Consider the following 22,067-nt stretch of genomic DNA (forward strand, 5'->3'; position numbering starts at 1 on the left):
GAATAATATCAGGCCTCAGAACCTGCTATTTTTATACCAAATATAAAAATAGCGTTTTATTCTTTTATAATTCCATTCATTGGCTTAAGTATTGAAGAATAATTCTTTACTAAATACATGTTTGTGTTCTTTTGTGTGTGAGGGGGGGGGGAGGGAGAGGGAGAGAGAAGTGCAGAATTTATACATTTTTAAATAAGATAGTAGTAAATATTTCTAAATTTCATTTAAAAAGTTTCTCAATAACAAATTCTCTCTCTCCTTCTCTCTTTCTTTCTCTCTCCCACCCTCCCCATATTAAAACAATAAAAATGCATGAACCATTTAAAAAAGAGTCACGCATCATCATTGGAAAATGATAATCTCACTTTTGGAGCCCATAAGATGCAAGTAAAACAAAAGTGACCTTAATATTACTCATCCATTATATAAAATCCAATAACCTGGATGACTAATTAGAATATACCATTCAGTCATTACAGTAACTCCCACGTTGTATTGTTTTGGAAATAAGGTTTGTTTGATGTGGCATTCAGTACTACATGTGCTAATGGAAGTTTGCCAACTACCAAATAACACATGAACTTCCCAGGTAACACTCAAGGCTTATTCTTGAAAAGTGTTTTACCTGATCATTACACAATGTCCATGTTTAACATCAGAACTCCACCTTCTATGCTGACTGGAGAATTCTGGCAGTTGAAGTCCACAAGTCTTAAAGTTGCCAAGTTTGGAGACCTCTGCTATAAGGTTTCTCTACTGTAGCATCACACCAAGCCATATCTGAGAGTCTGCCACTAAGTCAATTCCTGAATAAGGGGCATGATTAGTTAGATACCTAGATACAATATTCACTGAATAAGGTGATGGGCACAGAAATTGTTGAGCAGTATCATGTTGAAAAGAAATTGCCAAGATAAACTATTTAAGGCTGTATATCTTGAAAGAAGAGAAAGGAATTCCTGGGAAATATGTCTGGATCACAGATTCAGTCTGGCTTGGTTCTGGAAATGGTGAATTAAGAAGGAATCCCTGAATACTAAAAGGAAATGGCTATGTGGAAAGAACAGGCAGTGCACTGTTTCTGGACTTTGGCCAGAGTATATTCATCTAGCTTTACACCTGCATTTTGTAATGTGTAAGTCACTACTGTTCCAGAACAAATAAAATTACAACCCTAATTAACTACGTTTTAAGTCTATTGCCTTTTATTACAAGGTAATTTTACAAACACAGTTCAATCCTAGCACTAGGGAAAAAATATCAAAATATATTAATTGTGAAGCTAACGCAGACCATACATCAGTCAATATTGCAGTTATCATAACTGGCCAGTGTTACCTTCAAAGACGAAGATTTTACTTTTGGGGGGAGAAAACATCATTAGCAAATCTTAAATTGGAAACTGGAAATGGTGGCAAAGTGGATAAAATTAGATCCTGTCCTTGGGCAAAATATCACAGTGTAGAGGTGGTATTCAGCAGGTTCTGACCAGTTCTGGAGAACCGGTAGTGGAAATTTTGAGTAGTTTGGAGAACCAGCAAATACCACCTCTGACTGGAGATTTTACAGTATCCTTCCCCTGCCACGCCCACCAAGCCACAACCACAGAACTGGTAGTAAAACAATTTGAATCCCACCACTGTCACAGTGCTAGTCTAGTGTACAACTTTCAAAATTGTAAATAACTCCTAGAGTTTTCAAACAGTCCATGCAAAAAAAATTGGAACAGATAGTGCAGTTTTATATTTCAGGGGCTGACATAGAAAAGAGGGGGTCAAGCTATTTTCCAAAGTACCTGAAGGCCAGACAAGGAATAATGGATGGAAACTGATCAAGGAAAAATTCAACCTGGAAGTAAGGAAAAATTTTCTGACAGTGGGAACAATCAAGCAATGGAACAACTTGCTTTCAGAGGTTGTGAAAGCTTCATCACTGGAAGCTTTTCAAGAAGAGACTGGACTGCCATATGTCAGAAATGGTGTAGGGTCTCCTGCTTGGGTGGGGGGGTTGGACTAGAAGACCTACAAGGTCCCTTCCAATTCTATTAATCTTTGTAGTTAATGTTAATGTTGTAGTTTGACCAAAATATTGTCCCACAACATCCTCTAAGCTCCCATGCTGATTTATAAGATCATAAACAATGTACTTTGGTGACAAAGGTTAAAACATGCGAAGTAAAAAAGAGATTTGGGGTATAAATAAAATAACCATTTATTCTAGAACATGAAAAACTTGCCACCATTGTGCTACTATATGAAGAAACTGCACATTATACTATACAGATTAGACATTCTGTTACCGATTGCAAAATTTATAGGTGGAACACTCAAGATTAAACTTTCAAGAAATTCTAACATCCCTTGCAGAGCTATCAAAAAGAATAAATTTTCAGTAAAAATTGCTCCTCAAAACTGACATGACATTCTTGACTGTTCAGCATACAAAACACTGATTTGCTATAAATATATACAATTTCTTAACTTTCAAGAGGCATGGGAAAACTTGTCAAAAGAAAAATTATAGACAACTAAATCAAGTGTACTTTTAGCACCACCTAGGGAAAAATTCTGTATTAAACAGTTTTTTAAATGTAAGTCTTCTGTTAAATGTTATTCTCACTGAATAAAAATGTGTTATAATTATATATTGGAATCAAACAACTATTCTTCCAGCAACAGTGAGTCTTTATTTTTATATATCCTTGTATAGAGAATTGCTGAATTACTCAAACTGGCACTTCAGAGACACTTTAAAGATTAACACATTGAATTAAAACTTTCATAAATTTAGAGTTCAATGAGTTTTTCTCTACAGGAAACATTTGCTATTCTAGTACAATAGTCAGTGCAGTTTGCAGTGCAGTATTTCTATTTTTCTACAATATTCTATTAGAATCCATCCAGAGTAGTTGAGGGAAAATATTATGTTGTTGATTGTAAATGACAATTATAATCCTTTGTCTCCCTCTGGAGGGGTTTCACACAGAACTGAAAATGTGTTTCTGTGTTTTTGAAAGTTTTGTTTTCCCTCTTCTCAAAACAAGGTATTTAATAAAGTTAATGAATGTAACAATGGAAATTTTGGTTTGAGAAGGAAAGAGATGCACCTAGATACTTACCTAGATACTTACTTATTTCCAATAAAGTATTGGCTGTGTTTGCATGTCACATTAAGCCACAAACTAGCAAATGCTATGTTTTAGACTAGTATGTTGTACAACTTCAATAAACATGATTGATTTATGTTCAGGATGTCAAAGCATCCTTATGTAGGAAGTTAGCACCACCCCTCTCCTAGAAAATTGAAATAGCCTAGGAAATATTAAAAAGGCAGAATATTTTCTCTAAAAAGAGTAGAAACTCAGAAGCAGAAACTCACCTCAGAAGCAGAAACTCACCCCCACCTTTGTTAATGGGTGGGCCATTAAGGCCTGGGCCAGAATACTTTGCATAACAAAAATCTCCAGGTAGGGCTGTGGCAATTGCCAAAAGCCCTTTTAAGGGCATGGTCATCCAGCAAGGCTCAACCAAGCCTGGAACTCAGGACAGCCTACAAGTTGCCCCTGCATGGTCCCATGAGGGGTCTGACAACCAATTAGAATACAAGCTCCAATTCAAATCCCAATAGAGGGTATAAAACCCAGGCACTCTCAGCACCTCAGCCCTTTTTTCTTGATCTCTTCCTTCACATTGAAGCATGTGATCATCCTTCCTTTTCACTCTGGAGCTCCATGCCATGTGGTCCTGATATCAAACCTTCCAAACAGCCTCCATGTTTCCAGTGTCTTTTTCCCCACTTGGAACTGAACCCAGAAGGATATTTCTTCCAACACTTAAAAGCAGGTTAATTAAATATATTAGTTTTAACCATGGGAAAGTATGTAATACAAGTACAACCACTTGTTTTCAACAGATAAAGGATTTTAGAAGCCTGTACAAAGCCACTCCACCATACAGTTACTCCAAAATGAAAGGGTTGTAACTGATTAATATACAATGGAAACAAAATGTCTGAAGAAAGGAAACCAGAATGGAGCAGCATGTTAAGAAAACACAAACAGAAAATTTATGATAGCAACATTACCCCTGAAGACAATATGAAGCTTATGTGAGATATTCCCGACTGGTAACCTCTAACTCACAACCATGATTTTTTTACATTTGGATAATATTACTGCCACATCCACTTAATGGGAGAAACTGCAGATGTAAAATCAGGAATTGCCCTAGTTCACCCTCCCATTCTTCTCAGTGTTCCAGAACTTTTAGAAATTGCTGCTCCCCACCACCATCCCCCTTGGGAGGGAACCATTTTTATGAGCTTTATTTCTTAAGAATACAAAAAGACCAATCAGACCTCTAATTAGACACACCAAGTCCACATAGGATATAATGGAGTGCTAACTGATGTCAAACTCAACATGTTCCTTCCTGAAATTCTTTTATTAGAAACTTTTATTAGACTCTTGAAAGAGTGCAGAGAACAGCAACAAAGATATTAGGGAAATGGAGGTTAAAACATATTAAGAACGGTTGCTGGAATTGGATATGTCTACTTAGTTTGATGAAAAGAAAGACCAGGGGTGACATGATAGCAGTGTTCCAATATCTCAGGGGCTGCCACAAAGAAGCATTCTCCTATTCTCCAAAGCACCTGAGGATATGACAAGAAGCAATGGATGGAAACTAACCAAGGAGAGAAGCAACTTAGAACTAAGGAGATATTTCCTGACAGTTAGAACAATCAATCAGTGGAACAACTTGCCTCCAGAAGTTGTGAATGCTCCAACACTGGAAGTTTTTAATAAGAGATTGGATAACCATTTGTCTGAAGTGGTGTCTGGTTTCCTGCCTAACCAGGGGGTTGGACTGGAAGACCTCCAAGATCCCTTCGAACTCTATTATTCCATTGTATTATAAACTGATCACCAAGCATACTCATAGCCTTATGAATCATTGCATGCAGTCCATTGTCCTTTTCCATCCCTGCACTCTGCTGCCTTTAATAGCAACATTCCCAGGCAGGATTACTGGCAATATGAGAAGTGTTGAATTGCATCCAAGCTGTTTAGATGATTGGCAGAGAATTACTAAGACAGCAGAAATGGTCCTGTGCAGCAGATAAAATTATGATGTATACACAGCCCTACCCAATCTTATCAGTCCCTTATCAGCTTCCTCCATGCTCACCTATTTAGATAGGAGCAAGGTGTCTATTTCTCTAAATTTCCTTTATCTTGCATTTATACATATTGCAACAAGCCGTAATATACTTTTTATGCATGCATGGCCCCATGGGAGTCTGACAACCAATCAGAATAGAAGCTCCAATTCAAATCCCAACAAAGTTTATAAAACCCAGGCACTCTCAGCATATCAGCCCTTCTTGATCTTTTCCTTCACCTTGGAGCATGTGGTCATCCTTCTTTGGAGCTCCAAGCCATGTTGTCTTGTCCACCATTAAACCATCTTTCCAAATAGCCTCCATGTTTCCAGTGTCTTTTTTCCCACTTGGAACTGAACCCAGAAGGATAATTCTTCCAACACCTGAAAGCCAATCTTTTTGATGTAGCTTTGAATATATGGCAGTAGAGCAGTGAAAAAGAGAAAAAGGAAGTACGTTGGGGTTCTGACTTACATTCCCACCCCCTCATGTATATGTCCCCACTCGTACTATCTACATACACCATTTATGAATGAGTGATTGCTTAGTTGAATGAATACAAGTTAGTTCCATGGCCATATATTCAGTGATCCACGGAGCAGCACAATAATCGAAATAATGACGTTTTTTCTCCTCGATCGAGGGTGTACACTATTGCCGTTTTAACTGCTCTTCATTGCGGCAAAATAAAGATTGTTTTTACTGGGAGGGTGTATTAAAAGAACCTAGCATGTATCATCATGGAACCGAACTATTCCAGATTTACGCGGAGAAATAACCGTTTGTTTAACTAGAAGGAAGCTTTACACTTGACCGGCGCCCGCCCGCCCCGCTCCGCCCCGCCACCTGATGGACTCAGAGAAAGAGTAACCTACATAACGTGCGCAGGCGCAAGCCACGCAGAAGCGTGGAAGAGCTAGGTTTGCAGGCCGGGCGTGAGAAGTGGTCCTCCTTTAAGACCTCGTTGCCACGGCAACCCTTGCTGCCGGAAGAATTCCTCAAGGATTCCGCCCATCTCCTCGAGTATCTCTGTAGTTCGGGCTCCCAAGAGCCGCTCCTTTCCTGCCGAAGATGGCGGACGACGGGATAACGGACGGGAAACGGCAGGATGAGCCGGAGGAAGCAGGAGCAACAGGCGGGCCGAGAGGCGTTGGGCGGCAGAAAGGATCCTGTTCAAGCGGACGGCCTCCCACCGTTCGGGATCTGCAGGTAGAGGACTGGGGAAGAGGGGAGAGATGCTGAAGGTCGGGACCCTATAAGCAGAGGCTTGGCCGTATCGTCTCCCCTTCCCCGTGACACTTGCTCCGCTTTAGAAAGTGAAGAAGCGGCGATATCCTAATCAAGGGAAAGTGGAGTAATCCTTAGGGGAGAGAATAAATTGAGAGCTACCTCTTTGAGTAGATGTCTTTGGATTTGTTTAATGGATCTGGGGACCATTGTGTCTTCCAATAGATTTTCCTACTTTTTGCCAGAAGATTTTGCTTTGAAAGAGTAAGAAGGATTCATCATCTGAGCAGCAATAGTAATAGCACCAGCCTAATACATGTACACATTGTACATATGGGGCTTTATTTCTCCCACATACTTAAAATCTTCCATATACATTTTGCAGAAGGGAGATGTGCCAAAATATTAGAGAAATGTATGTATGTGTTTTAATGTTGGTGAAATTGAATTCCATAATTTTAAATCGTAGCATCAATGTAATCAGTTTTCTCTTCTTATATTAGCTATAGCATATACCCTATGTTGATCTTAGGATAATCTTAGCTATAGTACCAAGTTTTACTCACTCCAGACATTGAAACTTTTGATTTTCCAAATCACATTTTTCTAAGTCAATTCCCAGCAATGTGTTGAAGAACCAGAAAACTTGTAGTTCAGCAAAGTTCTAGAAAGTCAACAGCTACCTACTGTGAGGTTGTTCTATTCATGCTTTTAATTGTACTTTTCCATTTTTGACTAGTAGTAAAGCAATATGTAACAACATCCATATTAAGAAGTATTCATTTGGCAAATACTGCTCTTCAATCATGAGATTTTAATAAAAAAATAACTGTCAGTGCATGACTATTTATCTATACTGTTCCTTGCCCCCAGCCCTGCATTTGAAAATAGCTCATATTACTTCATTTCTTGGATCAATAGACACTTATTAATCCATATATTCTGTGCAGCTGGCACTGGCTGGATTATATGAAGATGAAATTAAAAGACAATCACCTCATCCAGGCAAACCAGCAACTAGAGTAGCCAGTCACCCCCGATTACCAGTGCAAAGGTACCAACAAATGTTCTTTATAGCTGTTGGGAGATAGAATAGTTCGAAATGATTGTGATAGTTCCTATAAACATATATATGTACAAAATATTAATATTGAGCAAGCATTTAAATGAATAATATTTCTTGATATTGAAGTATATTTACTATTGTGGATATAAATTGTGCTTCTTTATATGAGAATAAATTCTATTAAACATGGGACAACTTATTTTTAAGTGAACATTAATTGTGTTTCATTTAGGAAATCATTTGACTGCCATAAAACTTTCACCTTAACTCTGCTGAAATTAATCGACTACTATGATTATACTATCATAGTAGTATATAATTTATATTTAAATTTAAATTTAATTTACTAACTAATTTATAATTTTAGACAGCAGTTAGAAAAGTGCAAGGGTTGAGAGGAGTTTTGTAATACAATGGAATAAGAGATTGATGGTACCATTAAACAAATAACATTATGAATAAATTTTCTTGTTTCTTCTAGAAATTTGAGAAAACCAGAAAGAAGTATGAGTGATGACATGGATAACCAAAGGTACTATAAAATAAAACATTTGATCTATTATGTTTATTTATTTTCATTTATTTATATCTCACCTTTATTATTTTTATAAAAAGGTGGTGAACATATCTAATACTCCTTCCTCCTCCTATTCTTCCCACAACAATAACCCTGTGAGGTGGGTTGGGGTGAGAAAGAATGACTGACCCAAAGCTGGCTTTATGCCTAAACTGGATTAGAAGTCACAATATCTGGGTTTCTAGCCTCATGCCATAATCATTACACCAAACTGGCTCTGTAATAGTAATTACGTGGTTTATTTCTCTTCATTTCTTAACATTGCCTTAATATGTTCTATGAGAATGGAATGCATTTTTTTATTTTTAGGGCTTCAAATTTGAAAGCAAATGGGATGCTTTCAGAGAGGACAGTGATATTCCTCTTGTCTGGAATATCTTAAAGTCCTTCCAGGTGGTCTGTGAGAATAGGTGGCATAGTAGTTAGAATGCAGTATTGCAGGCTAACTTGCTGCTCACTTCCAGGAGTTCAATTCTGAGCAGCTCAAGGGTGACTCAGCCTTCCATCCTTCCAAGGCTGGTAAAATTAGGACCCAGATTGTTGGGGGCAATATGCTGACTCTGTAAACTGTTTAGAGAAGGTTGTAAAGCATTATGAAGTGGTATATAAGTCTAAGTGCTATTGCTGTTGCTGTAGCAATTTTCCCAGATTGTGCAACTGTGCTCTACAACTACCATATGATACCTGAAAAAGTTGTGCTTGGTTTAAAGAGTTGCAGATGTTATGTGTGCATCCCAGCCAACTTTGAAGCATTTTTTTTGCCTTAGAATCAAAAGCATTACATAGTTCTATAGCTTTCTTTGCTAGTGAGAAATATGATAGGATTGTCGAATCTTCATTCTTTCACTGTATATCTTTAATATAAAATTTATATCTCAACTAGAATAAATACATCTCAGTACAATTCCTCTCTCACCACCATTTTGCCAGTGGGTTCTTTTTCCAGTTAAAATAATGTATATGAAATATAGTCATGGCCCTGAATTTTAAAAAATGTATTCAGCTTTAGCCTATCTTCTCCTAATTCTCGAAGCTTTGGGAGCCTAGCAGGAATGCTGTAGAATGAGACAGTGAGAAACTGCTGTGGGCAAGGCTTCTTTTTGCCGATATTGTAGCTATTATATTATGGAGAATGAGAGAACTAGGAGCTCATAGAAGTAGAGTATTTTTAGGATCTTTGATTGCAAAATCCCTTGATTTTAAGTATTTTAACTACTTCAATATCTTAATCCAGTTTTGTTGGAAAGCTGACTTTCTATTTAAAAGTTTTGACTAATACTATTGTTCTTTTTTTTAAAAAAAGATTTTACTCAGGTGATACAGAATACAGAATTGTTGAGTCATCTGACAATATGTCCTCCAGTAAAATAGTTGATGAACTTTTCAAAGAAGCAAGAGAACATGGGGCAGTTCCTTTAGATGAAGTATCAAGAGCTTCAGGAGACGGCCACAAGGCTAAAGTGAGTATATATAGTTTTCTAGAACATTTATTTTAATGCAAAAATGATCATGTTGAGATTTGATTCATCTTAAATTGTACTTGAAAAGCTAGGAATTTTGGTAAATATTTCTAAGAACAAGAATGGTGGTAAAGTTACTGAAGAAATTATCTCTGCTTTTAATGTTTCTTTAAACTTTAAAAGGAATAAATAACGGCATATATATTAGTTAATAATAATGAAGAACTCATTCATAAATTGTATATAAGTTGATGTTAAAGTAAGTAGTTTAACTATAACACAGATCTCTATTTTAAATATTTTATCAGTCATTTTCTGGAGGTGGATACAGATTGGGAGACTCTGCTCGGAAGCATTCTGAATATATATATGGAGAAAATCAGTATGGGCAAGATGTAAGTAAAAGTATGGTAAATAAAATTCTCTATTAAAAGAGAAGCAATATGATTCTTCCAAAATAGACTTTACTTTAAGTTGCACATACATACAAAAACATAAACTCTGTGATTACTAGATACGTTTCTAATTTTGTTAAATGTATTTGTGCTTCTGTGTTCTGTATTAGAGAAGTGAAGACTTTAAAATGAATGTGATACTCATAAAAAGAAAGCATAGAAAAATGTATTCTTCTAAATAAGTGTACCTGACTACATGTTTTAGTTAGAATCTTGGTTCTAGGTTGATACTTAAGATGTTTATTCTCCCCATCTCTCTCTGCCTGATCAAGAAGATCAGAAGATCAAGTTTCCTTTGTTTGCCATGGGACAGGTAGTTCCTTTTCTGGATGCCTTTGGCTGAATTGAGAATATGGTTTTCTGAATGAATAGTGCTGGGAAAGTGGTGTTTTAACACTGATAATATTTTATTTTATATTCCATAAAATAAAACGTAGTGTGAAGACTCATTGTCTTGAATTTAGATAAATTAGGTAGATAACCTTTTAAAATATTGAATAGCTTATTTATATTTTACTGATTTGATTTCCTACAACAAGGAAGAAATACTTTATGGTTATACTTACATTTAATGTGTGCCTGAAGAATAGCTATGGCAATACAGAGGCCTGCTGTGCTGTATTAGCAAGTTCTGCTCTAGGCTCTTCAGCACTAATTAATGGTCCCTAAATATAGCATGAATTCATATATAAATGTTATAGTGCACTAAGGTTGGATTCAGTCTCCCACCTGTCCAGGTAGACCTAGTTAAGTTAAATGCTAGGACTAGCAGAAGGGAGTGGCATGATTCATCGCAGAGGACAGTGGGCCATGAGTCCCCTGTAGTCTTCCTACATTAAAAGAATCTCTTGTGCAGAACAAAGTAGAAGCTATTGTTCCTAGTATTGTAGGACGGACAGTAGCTTGTCAAACTAGTACTTTTTCCAATTGGATAAGACGTACACTAAAAATCTATCCAGAGCTATCTAGTTAGGAAATAGATGATGCATTAAAAAGCAGAAGGGTGGCTAACATCGTAAGGGAGCACATTTTACTATAAATATGTGCTCTAGTTTGGCAAGCTGCAACTTCTGCATTTCTGTATATTGCAACTTCTGCATTTCCAGCTATTTGTTTCCCAATATTTAGAAAGATTCTGAATTGAAACTATTGTACAGTTTTAAAGGATTCAGATATCATTTTAAATTAAGTGCTATAATACTGAAAAACAGACCAATATGTATTGGTAAAAACAATCTATGTCTTCAAAAATCATATTTTATAAATCATTATTATGATTTATCAATAGGTTGAGATCTTGCTTAAATTGTGGAGGAATGGCTTCAGCTTAGATGATGGAGAGCTGAGATCCTACACAGATCCAGTGAATGCTCAGTTTCTTGAATCTGTTAAAAGAGGGTAGGTTTATAATATTAGTGAGTACAATGATACGTTGGTATACATTTTCATTGCCTTGATATTTTTGTAGAGTTTCTATTCATTGAGTAGGAGATCATGCTTTTTATTCTTCAGGATAGAAAAAATGCTAGATTTGCCAATGAAACTGAGATTCAGTACATGCTCTGTCACAAGAAAGTCAGATGAAATTCTGAGAGTAAAATGTAAAGAATTACTTTTGCTGAATCAAAAGTATTTCCCCCCAAAACAATCCAAATGTGTTAAATGAAGTTGGGAGGACAATGTCGAAAACTACCATAAAGTCCCATTTAAATTAAATTAATTCATAGTCATTGTCTATTTTTGAACATTGAAGGGGTACATATAGTGTTTGTGATTCTATTTTCCCCACAACCACCCTGTGTGATCAATTGGACTGAGAGAAAGTGACAGCCTAAAGTCCTCTATCCTGTTCTCATGCTTAAGAGTGAACTATAACTTACAGTTTCTCTGTTTCCAGTTCAGCATCTTAAGCACTACATCAAGATATTTTTGCCACATGCTTTAGGATAACTGGAGAAATATTTAAGAGAGCTTCGAGATACAGCAAGAATTTGCCCTTTGCAAAAAGAAGCTTGACTAAGTAAAAAACAAAAAGCTAAGATAAACGCAATAGATGTCAAAAAAGCTTGATTTGAAACATGTCTTTTATAAAAACCTTCTGCTTACCTACCTAAAAAAATTAAATACAAAAGTAGCACTACAATCTTAATTAATTGATTATCTCTATTCTTAAGAGAATCAAACAAATTTTTTACAGAGTTTCTGTGGGGAAAGGGATTTCATTTTTGGAGCACCAATCCAGTAATGTCAAGTGGGCTGTTCTAATTAATATGAAGGTTCAAAGAGATGGATAAACATTTAAGATCAGGGAAATCATAAATATGTAAGAAAGAAAAAGTTATTTGCAAGCAATTAGTACTTCTTTGATTTCCAAAGCAAATAAACAGATGATAATTACTAAAGAATTATGTTTCCTATATTTGACCTGTGCGATTCATGTTTGTTTGATTTACGAAAATATCTTGATAGAGTACTTATTACAAATATTTCAAAAATATGTTTTTTGTTTCAAAGAGCAGTTAGATCTAGAATAGCACATTAAACTCCAATCTATGTTCAGCATGAAATACAGGAGTTGTAATTAAGCATATCTGCTGACACAAGTGAAAGACATCATATCAGAAAAGACTGCTCTCTCAAATCCTCCAGATCTTTTGATGTTCTTTCCAATTTAATGGCATATTGGAAATAAATTATGTAAATAAATTATGTAAAACCTTTGTCAGAGAATATATTGAGTGTGGTGAGATAAGCAAACCACAGAAAGACCGAATTCTAAAATAGGCTGGATCTAGCAAAGAATTGAAGAAGAAAACATTCCAGAAAAAAAATACATACAGGAGAGCAGCTTGGAATGCTGCAGTGGTTTCTTCTTAACCCCGCAGGACAGAACTGCTATGAAGGGATAGAAAGAATTCCAGAAGTCCTGCCCTACCAGGTTTCCATAGGCACCCTATCCTGTCCTTCTCAGTGCACCTAGACCCAGGTACACAAACACATATAACATAAAACAAGAATAGGAGCTTACTTAAACAAAAATTCAACACGTTTAAAGACACCCTGATATATCTCAGAAAGAAAATGTACACACGTCAATAAACATACAGAAACAATGAATGGAGGGAGTGTAAACACATATTCCAGATGCACATGTGCACGCACAGACACATAAACATACACCCATACAGAGGCAACATATGTCCACCTATCTATGGAGAAAACCGCATGATAGATTATTAGACACAGCATGTTGGAAGATTAGAATTATAGGGATACAACACAATAGAGAAGAAAAAAGGTATTTCCTATGGGTCTCATTGTTAAAGAGATTAGAAACAATTCCAGACAATGTGATCACCTATCTTACGGTCTAACTTCATGCATTTTGAAAGCGTCGTATTGATAATTTTACTTTAATCTACTTGTCATTTGTAGAAATCAGCTTTTCCTTTGGTGTTTCTAAGACTTATTAATAGTTTTTTGTAATGATGCTGAGCCAAGATAGTAATTTCTGGTGGGTAGCAAAGTTTAGGTAGGTATACATTGCATTTAATGACAGGCAAAGGTGGTGGTAGTAAAAGAAGAAAGAGGAGAGACGTTTGATGCCATTGAAGCCGTTGCTGGATATTAAGGATGTTGGTAGTAGTAGTGGTGGAAACATGAACAATTGGAGCTCCAGAACAATTGGCAAGAAGCAGCCTTGTGGGAAGTAGACTCCTAGAATATTGTGATAGTAATTAAAGTCAGTATGGAAGCCATAGATGACACTGGAAATGGAGGTGACTAACTCGATAGGGAGACCAATTGCTTGGCCGCAGCAGCAGAGCTGCTAATCAGCTGTTGAATTGTATTATGTGCTTGTCTGGAGAGGCTGCTAGGCAATGAGATGTTGGATGCTGGTGATGGTAAGTGCTTTCTCAGTGGTTAGAGTTTATGTAACAGCAGCAGTGGCATCTGACTGCACATTAGTGGTGGTACCAACCTGGGTACAATTGGACCAATGTGTTGAAGGACCAAGGTAACCCTTGGCGTGTGGGAATGGGCTGAAGGCCAAGTTGAGTGCTAGTCTGTTTCCTATGGTTTCTGCAGAATCCACTACACTGGGCAACCATAATCTCTCTTCATGTATTATCAGGACCTCAGAGAAGTAGATTATCAGCTGTCTGCTCTAATTGTTCAGAGTGCCTCATAAGTACTCTTTTAACATCTGAATGAGCCCATTGAGTGAGGATAGTACAAGTCATCCATAAGCATGCTGAAGATAACCAGTTATATATCTCAATCCATCATGGATGCTGAGATTTTATCTTGGTGCCTGGATGCTGTGGGCTTCTGGACCAGGAAGAATAGGCTTAGAATCAACTATTGTAATAACAAGGGCTGTAGATTTTGGGTTCATCTGCCCATGGCAAATCTTGGAATCTTTCTAGATTCATTGCTTATGCTCAAAGAACAGATAGCAGTTATGCCTTCGAGGGCCTTTTCACAAACCCGTCTTGTGTATTAATTACGCCATTTTCTGGATCAGAAAACCATACTTATGCTGACACAGCCTTGGCACATTTCACTGGATCACTGCAATATGTTTTACTTGGAGCTGCTCTTGAAGGCCACTTGAAAGCAACAGGGGTCTAACATGCAGTAGTGAGAGTACTTATAGGTATACATTAATATACATGTAACCATGCACTAGTTGCCCAGTAAGCTTAAAGATGCTGTTTGTGAGCGATAAAGCTTTTCATGGCACAGAAACTGGCTATTTGCAGGATTGCCTGTCTCTAATTATGCTTCCTATCCAGTAAGTCTGACAGCGTTGGCATCCTCTCTGTATTGTCACTCAAGCAGTGTCATTTGGCAGAACCAAGAGCATTTCCTTCATGATCCGAATACTGCTGACCCTGTCTACCTTTCAAAAGACTAAAGATCTTGATCTTCCTCCAGACATTAATTGTGTATACCATTATGAGTCACATGCCAAGTGGGCAGCCATATAAATTAATAAATAAGAAACAGTTTGCTCTATTCTACAGAATATATATTCAGTGACCATACTGCAGTATAATAAAGGATAGTCCTTTATTTCAGAAATCTGTCCTTTAGACTTATTTATTTGTCAAAAATTCAACTTTCGTCCTTTATTTTGGTCATTTAATTTTTACTGTACTAATGATACCCATTAATGCACAGCCTTTAACATTTATGTGAAAAATATGGAAATGGGATTGTCTTTTTAAAATAAATTTATATATATATATATATATATAAATATATATATAAATATATATATATATAAATATATAAATATAAATAAATAAATAAATGGTTTGATTTTATATAATTTTATTAGAATACATGTTTTATAAAGATTTTCTTGGTTATTCTTTAACAGCCTCTTTCAGATTTGCCTGTTTGTCAGGTTCGTCCTTTATTTTTTGCAAAAAAATATGATCACCTTAAATACATGCAAGGCTATAGAGAACTGTCTATCTGTTGAGTAGCATTTGTTGATATAATATTAAAGACGCGGTTGGGAAAAAGCCAAATCACTTTTAACATTTTACTGTTCGGCTTAGTTTATAGATTTCCTCATAAAATAAACTATTGTTGTTCTTTTTTCTGCTGTTAAGAGAGATTCCTGCTGAACTTCAACGACTAGTGCATGGAGGTCAAGTTAATTTAGATATGGAAGATCATCAAGAGCAGGAATATATAAGACCGAGACTGAAGTTCAAAGCTTTCAGTGGAGAAGGTCAGAAACTTGGAAGGTTAGTTTCTTCATTTAAAAAGAAATCATACTGAACTGTTATTAATTACAATTGAAAGTAGGGGAACATGAGACAACATAATCTCAATTAAAACCAGAATCCAAGAACACCGGCTGGCAGTCAAACACCACAATCCCAAATCATTAATCTCTACCTACACCAACACCAAACAGCACCAGTTCAATTGGAGCAACACAAAAATCATCAGCCATACTATCACCTACCATGCTTGTAGTTCATCAAAGCCTGGCTCCATAAGCAATTTCACCAACAGACACACTGACCTACAACCAGCCTATGAATCCCTCAGAAAAAAAATCAACCACACAGCCAACTAGAAACAGCACCGACCCTCAACCAAGGTATGCAACCCAGCCTGCTTACAATCTTTATGAACTGTTGCCTTCTGGCAGAAGTTACAGAACAATTAAAATTCGTACCACACGTTTTCTGAATAGTTTTTATCCCAGAGCTATAATTGCACTTAATAATGAATTTAAGGACCACCATCAGTGAGCTGTTGGACAGTATTACTTGATCTGTTGTGTGGATGCTTGTGTGTTTTTAGGAGGCGTGGAATTTTGGCAGGTGGGGAGGTGTTTGGGGATTGTCATGTGTGTGTGCATGTTGAGTCTGGTGTCTGGGAGTTATGTGAATTTTGTTGTATGTATACTGTGCATATACATACAATGACAATAAAGAATTCATTTCAATCCTCCCACCAGCATTTTACTTCCCAATGACGCTGACCTGATGTAATCTCCTTATCACAAGACCCATCACAAGACTCATTGATGACTCACAAGACCCTTGACACACCCACACCTGAAGTCCTTATAAACAGAAAAACACTGATATCCCCTAAACTCTACTGAAGATGTTACTTAGCCTGGTAATGAAACTTTTGTAAATCAACCCACAAGCTCAGAGAACAAACCCTCATCCTACACCCAAGTTACAGATATTTGCCACTATTGCAAAGGAGTTTAGAGTATTGTGGTCTGGGATTTCTAGGAGTTGCATCACTGATACATTTAAAGGTACTGTATTGGGGAAGAATGTTGCTTTTTGCATTTTTTTTCTCATGCCTTCAAATGAGTCTTCACACCCAATGTTTGCCTGGACAATTCACTGCAGTTTTCTTGGCAAGATTTTTTTGGAAGTGGTTTGCCATTGTGTGTTACATAAGGCTGGGAGATAGTAAATGGCCCAAGCTACTTCATGCTAAGGCAGTCTTCCAGTTTCTAGGCTCAATGTTAATGTCTACTTAAATTATTAAATATGGAACAAATAATATCAAGAACTTATCTCAAAGTTAAAATAAAAATAGCAGCTAAGTATAGTTCCTTAAATTGTTAGTGCCATGAAATGATCAAATTTTTTACATATATTTTATTAGAATTTCAAGACACGTCAAACCAATTAGTTGAGTGTTTATAAACAAACAGATGAGAACTAAATATTCAATCAAGGCAATTCTACTCAAGGGTTTTTCCCAGAAGAGTAAAACTGCAAAGACTGTGTTTGCAATCTGCAAAATATTTTTATTCCTGCAAAAGTCATGTTCTTTAAATTAAGTATGCAAGAGTACAAATTTTTATTCATAATATTTCAATAGTTTACTACAAGGAATAAGCAACGTAGTGCCCTCCAAATTTTCTTGATTTCAAAATTATCAGAAAAAAATGATTGTGGTAATTCGGAAAAAGCTTTAATGCAAAGCAACTGATGAGTATCAGATTACCTATGTCTGGACTATATAATTAGCTTTGTTAAAATATATGTGATATTTAAATTGAAGGAAATTACTTAAAATGCATTTATTACAGCAAAAGTTTTTATTTGCAACTAAGAGCCATTGCTTAACCTCTTCCAGATAAATGTTCAATTACTCTTTTAGCTGCCTTTCAGTTATTACATATATCTTTTTATTCTTTTCAAGCCAGCAGAATGGCTTTGAAAGGGGACATAGGGCTTTGTCTGTCTGAAACTAAGCAGAAAGACACAAAGTTTAATATCGGGAAAGGTCAGCTAAAGAAAAATTAACTTTGAAAATAAGATGTTTGGAATGCTGCTGGCTGTTTCATTCTTGAACACTATGCAGGTAGCCGTCGACTTACAGTCATAATGGAGCCTGCCAGATATGGTCATAAATTGTGATGAACATAAAGTAGGTCATCACATGACCTTAAGACCTTTTATCTTCAGTGATCATTAAGTGAACTCCGCAGTTGTTTAGTAAACCCATTGTGCACTATAGAGCATTTTTATCAGAATCTGGAAGTAAACACCATATTCAGTAAAAACTTCATATATCACCCTCATGTGCCCAGGGACACTGTAGACAGGCAATTAAATTCCAACAACTTGGTCATTTGACTGAGGGTGCCATCAAAACTTTAGAACCAAGTTGTACGTACCTTTGGGAGTGTCTGTCATAACTTTGGGAATGTGTCATAACTTTGAATGTTTGTTGCAGTAAGTGACCAGTCGTAAAGCGAGGACTATATGCTTCTGATCACATGACCAAGATCAAACATGCTAATAAAAGATTGGAAAGAATTCCAGAATCGTGTCCTGTATCTTTTCGCTACCTTGTTTTATTTTCTTTCAGCCTTACTCCTGAGATTGTTAGCACACCTTCATCTCCAGAAGAAGAAAACAAACCTTTTCTTGATGCCACTGTTCCAATAGATGCCACTGTACCAACAACGAAGATCCAGATTCGTCTAGCCGATGGCAGTCGTTTAATACAAAGATTTAATCAAACACATAGGTAAGTAAGATAAGTTTCCTGCATTGTAAGATCTTGGAACTGAATAGACAGTCTCCAAAATTCCTTCCAATCTTCCATTGTTAGTATGGTAGCATGCTGATCCAACAACTAAATTGTAAACCTTATTCATGCCAACAGGATTACGGATATACGAAATTTTATTGTCCAATCTCGTCCTTTGTTTGCCACAACTGACTTTGTTCTTCTGACTACATTTCCACATAAAGAACTTACAGATGAAAGCCTGACATTACAAGAATCAGATATATTGAATACCGTGATATTACAACAGCTAAAATAAATGTAAAGCCTATCAGTGCAAGATACGTTCTGGGAATACATAATGTTGCATGTTGATTTGCAAGGTTGCTTCAAATAAATGAAGAAAAGACCAAAAGAATTCCCTCGTTTTCCAGTTAAATATAGCAACTGACTTTTAAACCTGTTCAGTCTTCCAGTAACAATTTATTCAAATTGCAGGTCAAAAATATTTGTTAAACAAATGTTGAATTTGTATTCTTCCTAGTTCAACTTTTGTGAATTCAAGTACTTTTATGGAAGTGGGGGAACAAGGAGAGAAAGAAAAAGACAGAACAGGCATACGAATGTACATTTGATATTTATAGGAATACAGTGAGGGGGATTGTGTGTGTATAGCATGGGATTCATTTTCTGTAAAACCTGAACTATAGAAGAACTTTTCACTGTATCAGCAATTGAGAACTTTAGTTTCTTAGTCCCATTTGTCACTTAGAAATATTTTGTTCATAGAATGATGTCTTTCACTTAACTAACATGATTTTAACACAATCTCTGTGTTGTGCTACGAGTTAGTTTGCTCTGTCATTCCCTTTTAATATCAGTTATTATTAACTTTTAAGTGCCAGGTTGCAAAACAGGTGCAAAGTATTTTTTTACTTTTATTCTGTAAACTGGTTTCCTGTTACCAAATGTGAACTCTAACTTTTATGACTAAAGAGATAAATATAATAAAATAATATGTATGATTTTTAAAGTCTGGTTTAAGAGGGAAATAGTGTGCTGTGTCCTATTAAATAGGTAATTGAGAACCAATTAATAAAGTCACTTTGCAATATCACTTTTACACCTGGATTTGGATAGCAGTGAGTATGTAGCTTCCGCCACTGGAAATTATTACAGAGGTATGATCATTGAACTTTGGATATTACAAAGCATTTCTACTCCAGGTTAATTTGTATGGCTAGTTGCTTTTCCAAGCCATTTTCCAAAAAAAAACAAATTTTGATTTTGCAAACTTCATAAATCCAAATTAAAGATTTTAGTGGTGTGCCAAATTTCACTTGAACTTCTGGTTATGCTCTGTTGTAAATAATAAAGAATAAAATGTGCAACACAGGATGTACAGATCATCTTGGAATGTTATCCACAGGTGTAGAACACTGGATTAAGATTCCACATGTAGCATTTTAAAGTATAGCATCAATTGATATAAGGAAAAGAATAGAAAGAACTATTTAAAAAAAAAAAGCGCCCACATATGTTTGCTTAACAAGGCACAGCAAAATTTATTAACACAAGATTGTATGTACAAATTCCATTGTTCCCCAAAAGCACTTGACTATAAAAATGTCTGAAGTGTAAGATGACGTGATAATAACATCACACTGTATTTAACTGTATTGCACTTGTATCTTCTAATCACAATATATGAATCTTGTGAATAGATGGTTTATAGTATTATATCAATAATTATTTGACCAGCATAGTTTTGTTTAAAATAATAAAAGTGTTATCCATTGTTAAGGATTTTTATTGGCAGCTTTTCAGAAGGCCTACTGAAATTATACAGCTTATTCCTCAGCCAAGATATTTTTTATTCCTTTTTAAGCTAAGTTTATGAAAATATATTCATAGATTTGAACATCTCTATAGTATTTTTTGTCTTCAATTTTCTGCCCAGAAATCCAAGCCTATCACGAAGGGAAGTTGCCTTTAAGTATAGGATATAATGCTTGAGTGTAAATTTTAAGTAGGGTTAGCTCCAGATTTCTACAACTCGATTTGTAATTGGTACAGACTACTTTAGTTTTCAAAGACATAATTTTAAAAAGTGAAAAAATGTTGAAAGGAAAGCAAGATTTTGAAAGTATAATATGTGCATGATTAAACTAAAAATAAATTACCATTATGGTGTAATTAATAAAGAACATGTTTAAATGACAATGCTTCTGTATATTTTTCATGTTTAATTTGAAAAACAGAATTGTTCATTCTGCTCCTGCCTTAAATCTGAGCATCAAAGAAGTTAATTCATAAGACAATTACAACTTTCAACTGATTTTGAGGACAATTCATAATAAATTGCCATTTTTAAACTGTCCAACTGACTTGCAGTAAATATGAAAAGCAAGAAGAAAATGTTAAAAAAAGGCCCATTGCTTCATATATGAAAATGTGATATATTTTCAATTTCAATATAAGATTGTTATATACATCTGTTTTGCCATTGCATTTCCCTATTAATGAAACAGCTGATACAAGGAAAATATTATGAAGTAAATTAGATATCCTCAAATTCTCACTGGACTATAGTTATTTTATTTTGAGCTAAGCTCGAATTGATTCAGTCCATCAGTTAATCATAAATTTGAAATGATCCCATTCACAATAATGGAAAAAGATTGGTTTATATTTAGGTACTCTGCTTTATCTCATGTCTAGTTTATAACCATAATAAATAGTAAACCTATCCAACATGGAAGCTGTTTCAACCTTTAGTCCATGTGAATGTATATAAGATATTTATCACACTGTTGTGTAATATGAGATAATGTAGACTACATTGGGTATTACAGCTTGAGCTTTTATTGTCAGAGACAAAGTTCAATGATTCTGCTCTCTGGAAATGTGCATACCAGACTTCTCTCATCTTCTCTATAATTGGGGCCACACCAAAATCTTGTCGAATGCAAGAAATAAAATATATATTGCAAAAAATAAAGTATATATTCTAAAAAAAGATTCAAGGATTAAAAGGCCACGATGAGCAAAAAGGATTCCTCTGTAGAGGAGACTGCCTATTCCACTCTGCATAATCCTTTTTTTCTGCTTCTCTTCCTTTCAAAGCCAGTGAAGGGAAAGAATAATTTGGCCCAAGTGCATATGGCACTGAGCAAGGATGCTGCAGTACAGGCATTCATATAAACATGCACCTTTTTACACTGGTACAGTTTATTTTCCTTCCTTCTAGCAATCTTGAAGCACTTCTGATGCTTGATAAAAGTTAAAGTTGCTGCCCCCATTCCCCCCACCTCTATTTGCCTGCTTCCCTCTCTTTACTAGTGTTACCACTGATGGAAAGTTTTTTTGGAGGCCAGTACCCATAAAGTCCCATTGTTTACTTTTATATTGAGAGGTCTCTTATGTTTGGGCCAATCATCATCTTTCAGTGTATCTCACAAAGTTGCAGGAGATATAGTACGGTAGTGCAGAGAAAACTGAGGTGACTTGACTTGAGCTCTTCTAAGAATAGAAAAGCTTTTTATAAAAAATAATATACCTATTCAGTGGAAAGAAAATATCTCTGAACTTGAGAT

General features: G+C 35.7%; 1 protein-coding gene across 2 annotated transcripts; it reads left to right on the forward strand.

Moving 5' to 3' along the window:
- Positions 1-6,049: 6,049 nt before the first annotated feature.
- On the forward strand, positions 6,050-20,694 carry UBXN2B (UBX domain protein 2B). 2 transcript variants are annotated; one of them, XM_026692392.2, is made up of 9 exons: positions 6,050-6,372; positions 7,341-7,444; positions 7,938-7,988; positions 9,337-9,493; positions 9,802-9,888; positions 11,237-11,346; positions 15,576-15,713; positions 18,328-18,489; positions 18,628-20,694. In XM_026692392.2, the coding sequence occupies exons 1-9, from the start codon at positions 6,235-6,237 to the stop codon at positions 18,788-18,790; spliced, it is 1,110 nt and encodes a 369-aa protein (XP_026548177.1). In that variant the 5' UTR covers positions 6,050-6,234; the 3' UTR covers positions 18,791-20,694. The 2 variants fall into 2 exon arrangements, with proteins under 2 accessions (XP_026548177.1, XP_087817894.1); XM_087961768.1 differs by lacking the exon at positions 7,341-7,444 and having other exon boundaries at positions 6,057-6,372.
- The last annotated feature ends 1,373 nt before the right edge of the window (positions 20,695-22,067 follow it).

Source organism: Notechis scutatus, chromosome 3 (assembly GCF_049901735.1).
Source record: "Notechis scutatus isolate UNSWTSFEM ecotype Mainland chromosome 3, rNotScu1.2, whole genome shotgun sequence".
Classification (NCBI taxonomy): Eukaryota; Metazoa; Chordata; class Lepidosauria; order Squamata; family Elapidae; genus Notechis; species Notechis scutatus.

Bases quoted from the DNA above. Each gene is read 5' to 3' on its own strand.
- UBXN2B (XM_026692392.2), top strand. From the start codon at position 6,235: ATGGCGGACGACGGGATAACGGACGGGAAACGGCAGGATGAGCCGGAG. The intron at 7,989-9,336 runs GTACTATAAAAT...TTTTAAAAAAAG, and splicing joins GATGACATGGATAACCAAAG to ATTTTACTCAGGTGATACAG. The intron at 15,714-18,327 runs GTTAGTTTCTTC...ATTTTCTTTCAG, and splicing joins GAAGGTCAGAAACTTGGAAG to CCTTACTCCTGAGATTGTTA.